This window comes from Lepisma saccharinum, chromosome 3 (genome assembly GCF_977018435.1).
Source record: "Lepisma saccharinum chromosome 3, izLepSacc3.1, whole genome shotgun sequence".
Classification (NCBI taxonomy): domain Eukaryota; kingdom Metazoa; phylum Arthropoda; class Insecta; order Zygentoma; family Lepismatidae; genus Lepisma; species Lepisma saccharinum.
The window spans coordinates 56,409,669-56,425,192 of NC_139231.1; the positions used below are offsets into that span (position 1 = coordinate 56,409,669).

Genomic DNA, 15,524 nt, shown 5'->3' on the forward strand with positions numbered 1-15,524 from the left:
ACACGTTATTTATGGGGAAACTATTGGTGGAAGGGGTGTTTGCCCTCTGCAAGACTTCTAAATCCAATAATAAATCGTCAATTAACATGGATGTAAATAACAATCACTGGTGTGCCCAAAAGGGGTGAAGGGGGTCGTAAGCCCCCTTCCTCTGGCCAGTATTTCTAAAAAAAGAACGTCAAAGGCAGGAAAAGATGGCAAAGTGAGAGCTGACTACTATAAAAAGGATACGTAAGCCCATTTCCCTTTTCGAAAATCCTGCGTCTGTTACTGATTTATTGCGACGTCTAAAAATGCATAAGTTTGACAAAGCTTGTTTTGTTCACATCACACTGTTGGGCTGATCGGGACTGGATACATATGCAGCTCAAAGTGGAATGTGAACCATTCTGCACGTCTTCAGGACACTTTGATTACAGTATATCAAGATGCGTGGCATCCAGCTATAAATGATCACCCCCTCCATCCAATTACCTGCGACTTCTAAAAATAGCAAGTAATGACCAGTTTACAGAGTGAACGGAGATCTCACACGATTAGATGCATAAACTGAACCTAATAGGCAGCAGTTGGAAGCAGTCATCCACCTTCCCTACCCTCGAAAGTGGGTCCCACTAATCCGTCATTGACTTTCACAGCACATCTTCTTTTTGTCCTTAGAAATTCATTATCGTACTTCTTCCCTGTTGTTAAATAAATTTTGATACAATATACACCCTAAAAAGTCAATTGTGTAGTCATTTCTTACTGACACTTGAGTTTCACCCCTCGCCTTATGCTTTCCTGCTTTTTACATTTCCCGCATTTTACGTTTTTTATTTATGTGACCCTGAAAGACGTAAAATCTGGGTTTGACTACTATGATAAGTGAAAAAGCTGGACTAAAACTTGAAACAAAAAACCAAGTTTGAGTCATAAAGACTGAAATTTTTCACTTAAATTTCTATGTAGTGTAGTATATCGTCTGTCTGTGCCTAAATACAATGTAATATACAGCTCCCCACTAGGAGGTGCTTGGCACTGAAGACATCATGAATGTTTCAAAGGCAACAGCTCCTATTGTGGTATCACTAACTGCTGCACGAGTAAAATGGCAGAATTAAAAAAAAACCCGTCAAATCAGGTTTGGCTCTGCAGTTCAGATAGTAACACAAAGGCACAGTAGGCAAGAAAATCAGGTTCAAGTCCTGGTCAAACCCTGCATTTCTGCTATTTTTTTTCACATTGAAACATTTCTTGTCAGGCAAAATCTTTTGATCCACATAATGGTTTGATAACCTGCCTGTATGTGAAGCTTGAACATTCAAGTGCTTGGTGCGTGGATATATTGTACTCATGAATTTTGTCAAGTATTTATTTACACACAGTCACTATCAGCCTGGTACAAAATTGGGCAAAAAAAATGTGAAGGAAATTATGCATAATGTGTGAATATTCAACTCTCTTACACTGAAAATATTTCCAGTAACATGCAAATTTCCCATGTTCATAAGGAACAGGATTGTGTAGTTATTAAAATTGACAACCTGAGATGTCAAACTACAAAATAACAATTGCATTTTGTGTCTTGCTTCTGCCAATTTCTAATACTGAAACTCAGTGGCAAGTGATGAAATCATTTTGGTCCATACCATGCATGTGAAAATAACTATACAACATATACATATATAATCATAAAATATAATACATTAAAACTAGGGCTGAGCCGATACCGATATCGGTTGATTTTCTTTTACCGATACCATCCGATATCAAAGATTTAAAATGGCTAGACATTTGTCCCTTTTAAAAGTTCGTTCACCCTTCCTTGTGACAGATTGGGAGACCATCACAGGAAGTTACATAGATTTTCCTAGAAACACTGGATAAAAACCCACTCTCCTGGGAAGCATATGGCAAGATCAAAGGCATGGGTAAGTGAATGCTGAACCTGAACGTGACCATGAGGGCATGGAAACTCGTGATAGTAAGATAGGTGGATGTTTTTAACCCCCCCGCTGCACTAATGCCAGGTCAGGTAGGTGCGGAGTTCTTGGAAGGGATGGATGAAATTAGCTTTGTTTTATCTACGCTCAAGCACAAAGGGGAATCAGCAATTTATATTTATCATCTTCACCTCTGTCTTTCATGTGACTGCCGGTATCGGCCAATGATGGCTACTTATTTCCGCCAAAAGCTGGCCCCTGTGGCGGAGTGCTTAGCGCATCGCGCTACGACACCAGGGTTCGAATCCTGGCCTGGGCATGGATGTTTAGGAGTGTCCATTCATCAATTTCATCACATCATCACTCATCCCCATCTTCGCAAATTAGTCAAAAGTGGCACAAAAAGTGAAGCAAAATATAGCAAATCAATCAATCAATAATTTTCGCCGAGATTAAATTGAGAACGTACGGCTTTGAATGACAGTACTAAGAAAGATAAGCTAATCGGGACTGGACCTTCATTTTAAAGTGGGACCCGTACCACTATGTGCCTCACTGAGTATCGAACCTGCAATCTATTGATTACAGGGCGACGGCAACACCATCGTAGAGGCCCCTCTAAAGATTTATGCACACTATGTACATAAAGTATTTATAAGGAACTTTACTTTTTAACAAAGAGACGTACCATCATTATTTTCGTTATTCAATAAATATTCAATTCTTTTACTTCTTTGACATAAATTTCCTTGCCATGACTGTTGTTTTACACAAATTTTAGCAGTCTTAACTACACTTAAGCCAGATGATGAATATTTGCTGTTTTATCTCTGATTTAATAGCATCTTTTTACAATAATAATAACAATAGTAATAGTAATAGTAATAACAATATTTTTTAGTCAAGAGAATAAGAACAAAATAAGTATTAACGTTGTCTTCCCTCCGTTTCTTAGTCTGTGGTTACATACACCAATACTCCATACGCATCGAAGAAATGAAGTACCAATTAATTAATTTTCATATTATTACAAATAATTATATTAATGTCTTAAATAGAAACACTTTTATTATTATATTTCTGAGACACTTGGCTCGGATTGGCTCACCAAATTTCTAGATACGTGCCTAGATGTGACAAGTTAGTATGACTCGGTAATTGGGCTTTGTTATTTTATTCTGGAATTATACAAGTATTGGTATCAGTATCAGCAAATTGTGGTATCAGCCCAGCTCTAATTAAAACATAAATCAGGCTTATCAACTCTTGATAAAACTCAGTAACAATTGCTAATTTAAGAGCCAAGTTTGATTATTTTGGTGGCAAGAAATAAGAAATCAAAATACAAATGGAAGTCAGTCAAGTCACAAATAGTTGTGGGAGAATGAATATATTTTCTTCGGAATATCAAACAGGTCACTTCTAGATAGGTTTCTGAGCTTTCAGAATCCAAAGGATGTCCTAGGATAAAGAGGTGACCAAGGTTTAGTGTATCACATGCAAAGGCAGTACAGACTATATTGGACAAACAGTGAGGACAATTGAAAAATCATGCAAAAGAATGGCTACATTAAGAATTTTCATCCAGAAAAATCAGGGTTACCAGAACATTCTATCAATGAGGGTCACAAAATTCACTTTACCACAACTCAGATCAACAGTAAGTCATCCAACTACTGGGAACACATCATCATCATCATCATCATTAAAAAAAAAAGTCTTGCTCATATCTCTGCACTTCAATCCCTGAAGTAAAAGCTCAGAAGTCTATCTCTTCATTATTCACCACCACAAAAGCTTCAGAAATAAAGTTATGGAATAGCTGATAATGGTAGTTAAAAAGTTTCAAGAGGTCTCTGGATGGGAAAACAATCCAACTTCAAGCTATGTGAACCAGCATCCTGTGCGTGTGCAGCTCATTATCACAATTGGCGACACAATTTTGCATGTGGTTCTTATGACCAAAGGGATTCCTGGAAAGGGTGTTCATTAAAAAAAATGCTTATGTGTATGCTAAGAAGGGTTTGTCACATTAAGTGATGCCTTGGTGACAATTGCTTTGCAAAAGGCTATGAAGTTGAATGTAAAGTGTGAGATTTAGCTGAGGCAACAGATCAGATTTTTAATGCTGCAAATATCATAACATTGATAAAGCAGTGGGATAAAAGTATCAATATTGGTGGGGATTATATTGTGAAATAAGGGAATAAGTGGTCATTATTGAATTCTTGAAATTCTTTGCAGAGTTCCTTGAGACCTATTTACGGACTTCATCTCCTAAAAACCTCATTACATTTGTGAATACTGATCAATAAGTTTTTAAATTTCTCATTGGACAAGAAGAAAGCTCTTGAACCTCACCAGGTTTCTCTGCAATTTCCAGTTATTTCCAAAATGTTTTACAAAATTTGTGATTCTTTTTAAATCTTAGCTTACTTTCATTGACTTTCTAGGTTTTCTCTAATAGCGACCATGGTACATTGGAAAGTAAGAGAAAAGCTGATACGTACGGTGTCCTCTATGATAGTCTTGTAGTGCGTGACCATGGCCTGCAGCTGGGAGTTCTGCTTCTCCAACTCGTCCAGCATGTCCTGGTGAGCAGGCTCCTCTGAAGAAACCTGAGACTTGCTGGCACCGGAAAGGAACTCTTTGGCTGCTCCTTCAAACCTCTCCACCCAGGAACTGTAATCCTGCAAAGGGGTACACAGACACATTACACACCTGGAACTCGTCTTAAACCACAAAACAACCTTAAATTAGTACTGGTATTACATACTGTAGATCAGATTGATTAACCCATATGTATCAGGATCCTACAAATAGGACAGTGCATTTTTTAATTTCTATAACTTTTAAATGAAATTTAGCAAACTCTAAAAAAAGGAAAACATTCCAATTACTATGTCCATAGTTACTTAGTGTTCTTTAACTTAAAAAAGAAAAAAGATTCCTCCTCATTAAAATGGACCTACATGAAAATATAACTGATATGAATAAAGTACCAATATCCAACAATTGCAGGCTGCATCTTCGGAAGTATATACAGGGTGAACAGAAACTATAGGAACAAACTTCAGGAGGTGATTCCTGGCAGGAAAAGGAACAAAAAAGTTCATATCAACATATGTTCGGAAATGGACAGTGAGTCTGCAATAAAGCAATTAGTACCGGTACACATTACATGGCATGACTTTCATCCATGTTACAACAGGTGTTCAAAGTGGCCTCCATGGGATCCAATGCAAGCGTCCACGCGTCGCATCATGGATTGTCTCACTTGTTCGAATGTTCCAGCCTGTACCCGAATAGCGTCACAGGCTACATGGGCATGCTGTTCAAGGGTCTGCACATCAGGAACTGGTTCAGCATACACAACACTTTTCAGATGACCCCACAAGTAAAAATCAAGGGGGTTTAAGTCCGGTGATCGAGCGGGCCATGCCACAGGGCCTCCTCATCCGATCCATCTTCTAGGGATGATGATGTTGAGGTGTTGACGAACAATAACGTGAAAGTGGGCTGGCGCTCCATCATGCATCAGCCACATTACCTGTCGTATTGTCAAAGGCACATTCTGAAGCAAAAGAGGCAGAGTGTTCTGCAGGAATTCCAGATATGTCTGTCCGTTAAGGTGTTGTGGAAGAACAAATGGTCCAAGTAGGTGGTCGCCAATAATCCCTGCCCAAACATTGATGCTGAACCATTGCTGATGAGATGATTCGACCATTCCTCGAAGATTGGTTGTAGCCCACAGATGACGATTGTGTATGTTGACGATGCCATCTCTACCAAAGGTCACTTCATCGGTGAAGAGGACTGACGACAGAAATCCCAAAATGGTAGTGGCATGTTGCAAAAACCAGCGACAAAACAGTTCCCTTGGAGGAAAATCCACTGGTGATAATCCCTGCACACATTGCAGGTGATAGGGATAGTAGCAGTTTTCATGCAGGATACACAAGACCGTGGCTTACACCATGCTGGCGGGCCACTTGCCTGGAGCTTGTACTGGGGTTGTTCTCAATATCGTGTAGCACATGTTCCTCCAGGTCTGGTGTACGCACATGCCGCGGCCACCCTCCATGTTCGCCTGTATGAAAGGACCCATGCTCACACAAACACCCATAAATGGATGCAAAAGTTTTTTAGTTTGGGTGGTGCTGTCTGTCCGGGTACATGGCTCGATAAATCCGTGCGGCCTCTCGACCGTTTCCATCTGCTTGACTTTGAGTAACCTTTCTGCTGTGCGTAATTCCACTACAAAATCACTGCTTTGAGTCCAAGGTGAACATGGCTGGCAGAGATCACATGATATGTGTCCAGCTGACAGACTTGTAAGATCAGTCCATCACAATCACAGAAAGGAAGCTCATCCCATTAATAGGACTGAAGCCCTCAGAATTAGCCAACAAATTAGCTCAATTTGAAACTCCAACACCAGAAAATAGGGTCTAGCCAGTAGATACAAGCAGACATTAGTCTCTTACTCCATTTATGATGCAGACATCACATAGCATAAAGATCGTGTTTATGAATATAATCAAAAATGAATGTCAATAAGGTTCAATAACCTGATCATCAACCCCAACTTTAATAGATCTTTTAGGTTCATAGTGCATTGAAAAAGTCAGCTCTAGAAAATTCCAAATTGTTTGCCAATTATCGCCCATTAATTGTACAGTAAATCTAATTGAACTCTCACTCACCTTCATCTCTTCCACTGTCACTTCAGGCAACAACCTCTGCAGAAGCTGCTTGGTAACTTTCCTCTCCTCGACCTGGACTTTTTGACTAATTTCCTGCAAAACAAATTCAACCAATAAGCAGTTAGGAAAGCAGAACGAAGCTTGCCACACGCACTACGAGGCAATATTTACAAGAGTGTAGACCAGCTGTAGAGAAAGAAGCATCACCAATACAGGAGAGAAGAAGAGTTACAGCCCAACACCAGAAGACTGGAAATCCTTATCAGTGCAGGTATTTAAAGGAAAGCCAAACTTTCTTCACAAAGACAAAAGCAAGTTCAGATTTCAACCTCTGTATGCAATAGTTCACTGCATGAACATGCACCTCTTGCTTACCGAAGCAAAAAAGGTGAAGCACACTTGCTACGAAAAACATACATGTATTGCCACAGGTATTATAAGCCAGAAAGTTTGGTTCCTGCCACTGGGTGATCTGTTGTCTGCTGGCACCCATTGCCAGAAAGCATGTGTTTTTGCACCCACAAAAAAGGAGCACAGGAGACAGCATGTGCTTTCTTCTCTGCCAACCAGAGCCCATTGTTCACTCTGCATGGGAAAATAGGTTGCAACGTTCACAGAGAAGAGGGGAAGGTATTTCACATGGTGAGTGGAAAGCAACAAGCCCTTTGAGCGTAATGTTGGCCTCAGAAATATACTTGGCAACAACAGCCCAAAGACGACAGATCGCTTATTCACAGGAACTGTACCAGGATAATAAACCTTCTGGCATATATAACTGGCTATATAATAAACTTTGAAATCTTATGTTGAAATATAAATTTAACCCAAAATGTATTCTAAGTCAATTTGATGCACAGCCAGGCTAATCAGAACTTATCATTTAAAGTGGAATCTGAAACACTGTGCCTCCACAAGGGATCAAACCTGGGACTCCTTGATTACAAGGTGACACCTTTACCACTACCTTGTTGGGGATGCCCTACTGAGATTTGCATCATGCTATGCAAGTGCATATAGTGGGTGTGGATAATAGGATTACATACATTATCTTGGTAGCAGTGCAGGTGATGTGACTGGCTCGAGATGCCTTAACCACCTGATTAGAGGCTGGGTGAGCCACAGAGCTTTTTATGCAAAACACTGTTGAAAACCTCCCATCTGAGATCACCTGTCTCTGGAATGGAAAGTAGGTGTTCCATGTGGCAGTCAGATGCCTTACTGACTGGACCACTGCAGCTCTTTTGTAATGTGCATTATCCCCAAATACAGGGTGTCAAAAGTTGTGGATCATTCAAATAATTTAAAAAATGCACCGAGTGAAAATCATCAAAGCATTATCATTATGTATTAGACAAATGGTTGCACCTTTCATATATGTTACCATACCCTTCTGCCATCTTCAATTAAACTTCAGAATTGAGAATGGACATTTTGCTCATAAGGATGTGCTTTTGATGCCACAATCTCTTGTAAAACTGTAATTTTTATTTTGTATGTATGCAGCTATGCAGCATAAATTCAGGGTTGCCACTGACATTTATTTTTGCTGGCAGACATGTGTGATGGTAAACTAGACAAACAGTATCATGGCAGCAGAGATGCAAACAGGATCAAGTAGCTTGTCTAACTCCTTTCCCTTAAATCATGACATGCTTTCATATCTTATTTGATGCTTGTAATGAGATAGCCATTCATTGTCCAGAAGTACACACAGTCCAGACAATGGCATTTATCTTTTGGCTACGCAGTTCATCCACAGTATACTAAAAATCTTAGTATATTGTCCATCTGGAATACTATCATTATGAGCCAGTGACAACGGTAAATCTACACTACAATGTTGCAGACATATTAGATAAAATCACATTTTTCTTTAAAGTTAACAAAACCTCGATAAGCTAAACTTAGTGACTACGATTTTGTTACTGAAAGTTCTGGCTTCCAGCCATGAACTGGGCATGCATGTTCTTTGTGAATACCTCTCATTAATTTCATCTAACCACCATTCATCCTTGTCGTTGCAATTAGTCAAAAGAGAAAAAAAAAGGCAGTTGTTTGCCTTATGTCATCTATACACCACCATGAAGGTTTGTAGGTGTTGCACTGCGACACACTGTAATTCACAATTTCAATCAGGTTAAGTTCATGCATTGCATGGCTGTGAATGAAACAAAAAGAAGAAACTGATATGTTGCTTTTTTGAAGATTCATGGTTCAAAATTACCAATGGAGCCAACCATGTTCTAGTGAAGTTCACTTTGCATTGCAATTTATTATGTGTATTCAGCTATAGTAATATAATTAAACCTTGTTTCCATATTTAAAAACACTAAGTTGCTGACCAAGGCAGTCTGAGGAAGACCCTGATACAGGGTCGAAACGTTACCTGTTAAGTGTTTTTATCTTAATAAACTGCCTTGGTCAGCAACTTAGTATTCAGCTAATGTTTAAAGTGTTCCACATGAAGTTACGAATTAAGTATTTATACTGAACTGTATCTCTTAGTTCTCAGTGCATCCTATTTTTAAGAAGCTCACAGAAAAAGGAATAAATATCAAATTGCACAGTCATTAGGATAAAACTTTCCATAGTCCTCAGCACAGGCATCAGGATATAACTTTCCATGATACTCAGTCCAGTTACCTGGATCCTCAAACAAATATATCATACAAGTTTCTTCATCTTATTCTTGTTTAAATTGTAGCCACGCTACATACTCATATGTATGGTAAGTACATTATCATTGAAATACAATCTTACTTTGTATTCTTCTAACTTCGTACACTACAAAAACTTTGTATTTGAACCTCTCATTTTATATACATTTATTTCGCTTTACCTGGGATCCTTTATGTCCACCTTGCTTATGTCTTCATTAGAAAATTAACACATTATGATTAGTATACAATTACAATTACGAAAATTAAACAAGGTTAGAGCAATACAAATTTCATTTCTACCAAATAAAAACAAAAGCATTAACACATGCAAGCACTCAATGTCAACCCCCAACTCTACACACAACACACTTCAACTGCAAAGACAAGCACACGTGCATGAAGAAACTTCACACTTACAGTGACTAGCTTTTGGGACTCTTTCATTTTAGTCTCCAGAGACTTTTCTATTGCGGACAGAGCTTCCATCGCTTTCCAATTCTTTGTTCTCAAATCCTAAACCAAAAGGATAAACAATTAGGAGAATCCATAAAATTCTTCTAGTTTTCAAATATTTTTAAAGACTACCTAAAATTTAAGAATTTTGAAAGCAGCGTGAGGCCAAGTTGACACTGGTGGTTGCTGTGTTATTCCAGGTTTAAGAGAATAAGGTTTGCTTTCTTCTTTTCTGAGACAACACACAAACAGTGGCTTGTATCTAGTGAGAAGCCGGTCCTGCTTTGACACTGCATGAAATGTCTGCATGTAGCAATGCACACAGGATATGAAAAACTATGAGAAATATGTTTTATAATAAGGAGATAAAAAACTATATATGCAATACTTTCAATTCCACACAGGTCACGTAATTTCTCAATATGCAGGGTGGAGTCATTTCAGCTATCTACTTTGAGGTTGGAAACACTGCATACATGGAAGACTGGGAGAGCAAAGAAGGATTGTGATATCTTGGATTCTGGTAGTCATAGAGTTCTAACCTAGGCAGCAATGTGAACATTGTGTAGAGGAATTTATTTGAATCAACTCCATAGTATCAATGCTACATGCATTTTGGGTGCAGAACCAAAAACAATTAGTGAATGGGTGAAACAAGGAAAATGAACAAACATCCATGGGGAGAGACAGTAAAACCGTCTGAGAACCAGATGTGACCTAAGTCACCAAGCCTGGCAGCCCTAGACTTTATCGAGCCAAAAACTTTGACAGCTTTTCTTTGTACTGAAGTAAACCAAGCACAGTAAATACTTACAGGGATAAATTTAACAGATACATTCTGGACACCTTCCATCCAGACACACTGAATTTCTGTGTGATAGAATACAGAATAATGGAAGACCTTTTCTACTTTCACTTGAAGTCAATCATATAGGGTGTTAGTTTCAAATAGCTATTGTTTCAAACAAACCATGGAATCAAATTACAAGGAATGATGGTTTTCACTCCACACCAGACAGGAAATAAAAAAAGAAATTTTGGTTCACTCCTATCACTACATATCACCATGGTTGCATAACAAAAAGTAGGATCACACAAGTAAACCAAAGTGGTAGTAAGGTGTGTGAAAATAAAATTTTTACAGTTCTGAGAAAATGCTGAGGAGAGTATATGGAGCAACTGAACCAGATAGAAACAACTGAACTGCTTCATAATTTTATGGATCAATTTCTGCAGTAGCCAATGCTCTGAATTGAACTGGTTCTTGGTGAAAGAACTTGCCCAGACATTGTCTTTGGAAACACTCCATTCTGAGTAGTACACTTCCAGTCACCAGAAACTTCTTGATGTTTTCAGTAGCTATGTTTCAGCTTTACTTAAGATGCTTTCATCAGAATAAATTATTCTAAAATTATAGTTTTTCTTGTATGTACGCATTGCTTGCATGATAGAATTATTTTCCTGTAGTTTACGGTTATTACAAGCATAAGAAAACAGTTTTTTCTTTGTGACGTTTCAGGAGAACACACGCTCCTTTCATCAGACATTTATTTTCATTTTGACTAAAGATCTTTAGTCAAAATGAAAATAAATGTCTGATGAAAGGAGCGTGTGTTCTCCTGAAACGTCACAAAGAAAAAACTGTTTTCTTATGCTTGTAATAACCGTAAACTACAGGAAAATAATTCTAAAATTATATATTTGCAGTTTCGGGTTTCCACATAGCTGAGCAGTTGGTGGTCTCAACTATGTTGCAAATGGTCCAAGGTTCAATCGCTGGTGGGATCCTCAAATTTTGGTATTTACCCAACATCATGAAGACCATTGAACTGGGGGAGCTCCTTGAAAAGTAGTATACTTCTGTGTAGAAAACCAGCAAGCATGAAGAATGGACTATGTACTGGCCATGCAGGCATGAGTCTCCAAAGAGCTGATGTCAAGAATTAGTTTACATTTCCAACTTTGTTAAAGCAATTGTCACAGTAAGATAATCATTAACATATCATTGTAAACTCACTTAACCAATCAAAGCTTTGTCTGCAAAGCTGAAGTGCTGCCACATAATACGTTTTTTGCTTGTTCAGTTTGTACTGAATTTAGTATCAGTAACAATATGACTACGTATGTTGGCAGTTGTCACGTTACCATTTTGCTTTCTGCATGTTGACACTACCCAGCATGCAAGAGTGTAACTCAGAGGGAAAACTAAAATTCTTTGAATGCTTCCATCCCCCTGAACTGTTTGCAGTGACTGAGTAAACATCAATTTTGTAAGGAACATCTGGTATTCCGATAACATCACTGTGTTCAAACATGTGTGTTTGGATTAGACCTCATCCTTGCTAAAATGTTACTAAAAGAATCAACTGAATCAAAATTATAAGTTGTGTTTCATATTACCATTCACCCATGCTCTTAAACCCAAACTATACATAAGAGCAGTTTGTGTCAGAACTGTCCTGATATGTTTATCTGTTGTTTGTTTTTTTTTAAAAAAAAGAGCATTTACACTATGGATTCTCCTTTACAAATACCTGTTGGGTAAAAATGAATTAGTAGAAATCATGCATAGGAAAAAATTAATTAAATTAATTGCATTCCAGTAGTTTTGCTTCTGCTCAAGACCTGATACAGGGATTAAGCTGCTACCAAAGGAAAAATAACTACTACAAGGGATTACAAAGCAATTTAACATTTTTGAGAGTTCTTTTTTATGCATGGGTAATTACAAAATAGATTCTTAATACTACATGAACGTCATTTTTCCATAAAATAATTTATGAAGTAAATGTTATTTATGTACAGATAATACCACGAACAGAAAGTCTACCAATAAAGAATCAGCATAAAATTGAATAAAACTGGTAACTGTTGTTATATCAATTTTATATGAAAAACATTTTACGAAGAAACAGAATGATTCATTCAGGGTTTTGGCTTTGAATATATATGAGCGATTAAAGAACACTTACAACCCAGAAACAAAAATTGTGTTTTAAAGTGTTTGTTATTGATGCACCAGCACTGACCCTATTCAGTCCTTGATGCTTTACAAATGTGAATGTTCATTTAGTTGCAGCAAACTCTTCATGCTCACCTTAATTAATATCAACAAATAAGATTATATACAAAGCAATACTCTATTGGTATTGGCCAGTATCAATAACTTTACTGATCTGATATATATCTATAAATGAGTGCAAAATTCTGTTATTTTGCTATTTTATGAAAAAGAATTCATAGGCATTTGCTTTGTCAAGTATATCATCTAAATCCAGTTTCTTCTTCATAGGAAAAAACTCACGGAAGTCACCTGCAAAAAACATACTGGTCTATCCCTAATATTTATATTCTCTAAACAGCACATTTCTTGGTGTGTATTTTACAAGAGCTACTTTGCATAAACTTCTGATTTTGCATCATCAGACCCAATACTGTTGAGATGACAGAGCTAGAGAATGATGTGTGAGGAGGGAGGGAGGCAGGGAGAGAGAGAGAGCAGTCAAAGATGCCCATACCTCTCCCTTATGACAACCTTCATCCATAGCCCGTAACACAAAATACTACAGAACAACAGGAAAAAGGGAAGGCAATTCTGCCTAATACCCTTACACCAGTACATAATACATGTTGTACTGATATAAATTAACATGTAATCATAAGGGTAGTCACTGGAACAATTGAACAATGTGTAACTGAAAAAGAAATACTATTGAAAAACATCCTTGCACAACAGCAGCAGAGTACACACACTGGTTAAGCTGGTCTGTCTTTCTACACTTGTAGGCCATGAGAAAGAAAACATTCCTATGAAACACAGGCTCAAAGTTTCAACAGCCGCTCTGGTGTATTTGCATGTAACTTTGACTGATACTGTAAGTGACAAAGAATAAGGTCAATGTGCACATGTAAGTTCTCAGTAACTGATCTAATATGCTCTACTAGGGGGATTCTATATCCAAGTGGTATGTTGTGAACCTAAGTGGAATGGCACGTGTTTGCTGCATTATAAAATATGCCAGAATGGAACAGCTTGAAAAATACAAGAAGTACCGTTCCTGCTGCTGGGAGAAACGACTTATCACTGTATTCTCTTAGCAAGGAGTGCTGACTACTTTGGGCTTTTTGCTATCCATGTGCACAGCTGTGCAACTATCACAGGTTCAATGTTTTTATTACAGTATGTGATATACATCAGTGTAGTTCTTACACTGATACATAATCTCTTATGTTTGTTGTTATACAAGTGTTTATATTTTGAAGATAACTGTCTTGCCTAAATGTCACTAAGCCTCAGAAGACTATGAAATAAGAGAATTGAATTGAATTGTTTTTTATTTTACTTCGCTTTCTGTGCCACTTTTGGCTTTGCGAAGATGGGAATGAGTGAGGATGTGATAATATTGATAATGGACACTCACAAACATCCATGCCTAGGCCGGGATTCGAACCCAGGACCCCTGGCATCGTAGCACGATGTGCTAACCACTCCCCCACAGGGGCCGGCATGAAATAAGATAAATAATATGTTGATTAGTGATGTGAGTATACGCTGCAGGAATTCAACTTTTCCGGCCTTTTTTTATGCATTTAAAAAGTAACCCCTTTACCTTCATGATGTATGTGCACTGCATACATCATAATTTTAACATGGACCACTACTTGCCACACTTTTGTCACCTGCCACCTACTTGTGTTATTGATATGCCTGGTTTGTTACAGGTACTGTTAAAAAATAGACTTATGGTAGGGTTTGATTGATCTGGTGTTTTTAAGTCCATTTTATGCACAGTAAGGCTAATCGGGACTGGACCTACAGTTTAAAGTGGGATCCAAACCACTATGTCTCTCCACCGGGTATTGGACCTGGGACCCCTTGATTACAAGGAGATGACGCTACCACTGCACCATCGGGGTGGTAGGGTTTGATTTCAGCAATGTGAGCAAGCGAGAGAAGTCTGATAACTACTGCTTGGAACTAAATGAGCTTTCACATTAAAGTGGCAAGGGACAGGTGACACACACTGCTTGAGAATGAATCAAGCACTAGCAATATTTCACAATGCATAAGACTGAATTCAACTTTGACTTCTTCAAGTGACATGTGTCATTGTCATTTCAGTGCAAAATCTCCCTTAGTCCTACTGGCAACTGGATTTATTACATAGTTCTGGAGGAAGTACTGTAATTTTTGCTCTTCCCAATGTTTCAGCATGTTTTGTGAATTATTTGTAGTTTCCATGTTCTCCTTCATTAATGACGATAATTTTGTAATGTGACAATTGATAAATAACATAATAATTTGATAAGTAAAATTTCCTATGGGCATGGAGGGGTTAATAGTGTTTCGCAAATTATCATCCACTTCTGAGCATATATCAAACCATGGTCATATGAGATCTTTAGACATATTATCATTTAAAAATTGTTTATTAGTTTACATGCAAGGCATGTCCAGACACTATGAACACGTACATCTATCCACTCAAAACATGCAGGGAGAAGACATAAAAACTTCCATATGTACTCACGTTATTCTTTTTTCTTTGGAATTCCAATTCCTCCTTTACTTTGAAAACTTCAGTCTTATAAGAATTCACTTCTTCCTTCAACTGGCTTAACAATACTTCCTTTTCTTTCAGTCTGAAATACATAAATTACATTTTGCTCTGTTAATTTTTGGGGCACATATTCATTTTCTTCAAAATGTACAGAACAAACCGAACTATTGAATATTTAGTGAAAATTGTGACTACTTCAAGGTTCCAACTCATATTGGC

The 15,524-nt window shown here is 37.8% G+C and overlaps 1 protein-coding gene across 7 annotated transcripts in view; it reads right to left on the reverse strand.

Moving 5' to 3' along the window:
- The window catches only part of alt (SMC superfamily domain-containing protein aluminum tubes), a 233,372-nt gene that overhangs the window by 34,454 nt on the left and 183,394 nt on the right, over nt 1–15,524 (reverse strand). For 6 of the 7 annotated variants that reach the window (XM_083118594.1, XM_083118597.1, XM_083118598.1 and 3 more), the window contains exons 10-13: nt 15,276–15,387; nt 9,709–9,804; nt 6,632–6,724; nt 4,436–4,615 (exon numbers count right to left, since the gene is read on the reverse strand). In XM_083118594.1, coding sequence (XP_082974720.1) covers nt 4,436–4,615; nt 6,632–6,724; nt 9,709–9,804; nt 15,276–15,387 — 481 coding nt within the window. The remainder of the gene's footprint in view (nt 1–4,435; nt 4,616–6,631; nt 6,725–9,708; nt 9,805–15,275; nt 15,388–15,524) is intronic. The other variant, XM_083118600.1, reaches the window with a different exon arrangement.